Source organism: Camelina sativa, chromosome 12, assembly GCF_000633955.1.
Source record: "Camelina sativa cultivar DH55 chromosome 12, Cs, whole genome shotgun sequence".
Lineage (NCBI taxonomy): Eukaryota > Viridiplantae > Streptophyta > Magnoliopsida > Brassicales > Brassicaceae > Camelina > Camelina sativa.
This window is the reverse complement of record NC_025696.1, coordinates 11850724-11854578: the sequence shown is the minus strand read 5'-3', so window position 1 is coordinate 11854578 and position 3855 is coordinate 11850724. Positions and strand designations below refer to the sequence as shown.

The 3855-nt window shown below is 33.5% G+C and overlaps 1 protein-coding gene across 1 annotated transcript; it reads left to right on the top strand.

Annotated features, from left to right (window-relative positions):
* LOC104731364 lies at positions 2549-3375 on the top strand. Its single transcript, XM_010450711.2, has one exon. The coding sequence runs from the start codon at positions 2773-2775 to the stop codon at positions 3241-3243; it is 471 nt and encodes a 156-aa protein (XP_010449013.1). The 5' UTR covers positions 2549-2772; the 3' UTR covers positions 3244-3375.

Sequence of the window (3855 nt, the reverse complement as noted above, 5' to 3'; positions counted from 1 at the left end):
AATCATTCAATACGATCTAAAGCAATCTCGGCTATGCCATCTGAAGACTCCTGCAAATGTGAGTCTTATCCTCACTGTCTTCGATACGATTTCATTACACACAAACAACAATACGAGAGTCCCTAAAATCAGATGCTAAATTTATGTAACTTCACCAAGGTAATCAAAGAAGTGAATGATGTTGAGTTTCTCCTTCCTGGTGTGGATAGTCTCTTTAGACCTCCCATCTCTTCAGGATGCCATTTCGATAAGAAAGTACAGCTGCTTGATTGGAATCTACATAAGATGTGAGCAAATGTTTAAAAGAAATAGTCATATACTTATATTACGAGCCTTTTGTTTGTCAGTGCTAATAAATAGTAATGTAAATAATGAAGGACACAATGAGATCGATCAAGCTGTTGTTTCAACTTTAGTTGAATTTTAAAACATATGTATAAATAACACCTTTTATTTTATTTTTATTTTTTATTAGGGCCCTTATTGTTATTCTAATTGTGCTTTGTATTATATATAAATTAGGTGTTGTTTGGAAAACTCAGAAATTGGTCCACGATTTTCTCAAACATTGTTGATCTTTCTCAATCAGCTTTCCCCGCATGTTTGTTTTGCTTTCTCTCATTTTTTCTCTTACTTTTGTTTATTTTTTTTCTTTTCATTTCGGTAAAAAAATGATCATAATTAACTAGACTTCTAATATGAAAGATATGGCGGCTAAAAGTTTACGGGTATGGAAACTTGGTTCGCATATATATAGGAATGATTATGCATTTAAAAAACATTCAAAATTGGTTTGAAGTACCCGACCAATTTTGAACTAATTAGAGCAAAACATACCCGAATAAAACCCGTTTAAGCTAGCTACAATCTTTTATTTCTAAAGATTAAGCATTGATTGACCCGCGGCTATAGTACAAACTTGAACTTTGGAATAAGAACTCCAACAGGGTCATCGATACCAGATACGAGAGTCACTTCCCTTCTTCAATCCCTATAAATATCTTCAAATTTCTCGAGAGTCCTCATTTAAATATAATTTTGTAACGTATAAACTAAACTTAATAGGTAGTAAAGGTAGAAAAACGTCCTTTTGTGTATGTTTGTGTTTATCGACTAACAAAATAGTTCTGTTTAATTGGACAGAATTAATTAAAAAAAAAAACATGAATATCGTTTAAAATGTTAAAAACTTTTTTGATGAAGAAAATGTCCAAAACCAAGTGTTTATATTAGGGAAAAATGTCATTAAAATCATGAACTTTCAAATTTTGGCCATTTAAAACATGAACTTTGTTGTAGACCATTTAAAACATCAACTTTCGTTGACTAGTTTTTTTAAACATGAAGTTTCATTGACCAGGCCAAAATAGACATGACGTTAAATCCGATAGTTGACCTACTAACAGATGTTACTATGCCGTTAATCACTCCGTTACTGACAAAACGACATCGTTTTAATTGAAGTTTTAGTTTGAAATAATGTCATTTAAACCGTGAACTTTTAAATATAAGCCATTTAAATCATGAACTTGTAAATGTATGTCATTTAAACCATGAACTTTTAATTTATGTCATTTAAACCATGAACTTTCAAATTTATGTTATGTAAACCATAATACATAAAAATGGTGATCAATCTTTCAAACTCTAGTGCAGTATCCTAAAACAAGATGATCAATCCTTCAGACTCTAGTGTAGTGTCCTAATAAATGAAAAAGACTCAAGAAAAAAACAAAAAGACACAAAATACATGACAAAGATCGAAAAAGAATGATGAACTGATGTTCTTCTCTCTCTTTCTCAGAATCGCATCATGAGGCAGAGTCGAAGAAAGAAGAGATAAACTAAACTAGGGTTAAACAGGTTAGCCGATTAAGCTTATATACTTCTACAGTTTCTAATAAACCAATCGATTCGATTACCGAGTCAAACCAAAATCCGGTTATTCAAATCAATTGCACCGAACGATTAAGCTTTCTCTCTTCGATTTGCTCCGATAACCAAAATTTTTAGGTTGTCTGGTTTTTACCGAATGCCCAGGGCGAGTTCATGGTTTAAATGACATAAATTAAAAGTTCATGGTTTAAATGACATACATTTACAAGTTCATGATTTAAATGGCCTATATTTAAAAGTTCATGGTTTAATTGACATTATTTCAAACTAAAACTTCAATTAAAACGATGTCGTTTTGTCAGTAACGGAGTGATTAACGGCATAGTAACATTTGTTAGTAGGTCAACTATCGGATTTAACGTCATGTCTATTTTGGCCTGGTCAATGAAACTTCATGTTTAAAAAAACTAGTCAACGAAAGTTGATGTTTTAAATGGCTTACAACAAAGTTCATGTTTTAAATGGCCAAAATTTGAAATTTCATGATTTTAATGATATTTTTCCCGTTTATATTATGGAAAAATACATATTAACAAAGCGTAAACCTTTCCTTCAAACACAAAGCTATTTCTTCTTCGTTAAGAGTTGGTGACTGGTATCTTCTTCGACAATTTTCCCACTAAAGTTGTTTTCTTTTTATCATCACTTTTGTTAACCTATCAACAACATATCGGTGATACTCCGTGATAACAAAATCGGAAAAAAAACACACACACAAACTACCAACGACTATGGTTTATGGACCACAACAACAACCTCGTGTCCAAACGGTGTCGTTCGGATTTAATCACATCACATAAAGCCAACTCTCACTAACTTAACAAGAAGTCAAGAACCAAAAATCAAGAAAATTCTCTCTCTCTCTCTCTCTCTTACATGGCTCTTCTCTCAAACCGCGTTAGATCTTCCTCCTCATCGATCTTCACCTTCGCATTAACACTCCTCTTTATCTTCGCCGGAAACTCACTCGCCGGAGAACTACGGCCTTCAGATCATGGCCTACAGTATCAATCCAGCTCACCACCGACAGAATCCAACTCGCCGCCGGACAAAATGAACTCCTTCTTCGGAGATTCACATTCTTCTTCTTCTTCTTCTCCTCCTCCTTCTCACTCTCAGCTCCTCCCTAAAGCTACGGCGGCGGAAGGCGGAGACGATGATTCTTGGTGGAGAGACGGAGCCGGGAACAGACGTGATCACGTGATGAGGCACGTGTTTCTTGCGGCGAGTATCATCTGTGGTGTCTCCGGCGTTGCGCTTCTTGTGGTTTTCACTTTGGTTTACTTCTTTAGGTATCGGAAACATAATAATAGTTCGGACTTACCTAGTTACGATTCTACAAAGTAACCAAAATTCAATTTTTGATTTTCATTTGATTATTATTCTTCTTAGATTAAAAATTTTAATATGAGATATTATTACTTTGTGTAAATTGATTGTTTCTTGAGTAATATATATATTTTGTAGCACTTTGCTTTATTTCTACGACTTTTTTTAGTTGTGCTAGAGAGGGTTAATTATAAAGAGCACTCTTACACCCACATATTATTATTCTCTACTAGCTTGTTGTTGGCAAAAAAGACAAGAAAGTAAAGGCGACGAATTATTATATTTTGTGGTTATCAGGACTTGTGAGGCTTCGATCGACTTGTGTCAGTTTGTCGATTAAAAAAAGACGAAGAAGGTTTAAGTAATACTATTAATTGTTTGTTGATGTGCTCATTTAAATAACTTTAACTTTACGGAAATGGAAGCTTCGTGCCAAAAAGCAAATAACATTATAATTGGTCTTGTATACGTAATCGGTAATCGTTTGGTGATTTCGTCGTTAAACTGATGCGATCATTAGTAAATCCTTAAGATGTACACTTTATATGGCGATTGTTTTAACGCATGTAAAACAAACAATCACACTAGCTAGCTAGCCTATATATTTTTTTTTTTTTTTTTTTTTTTAAA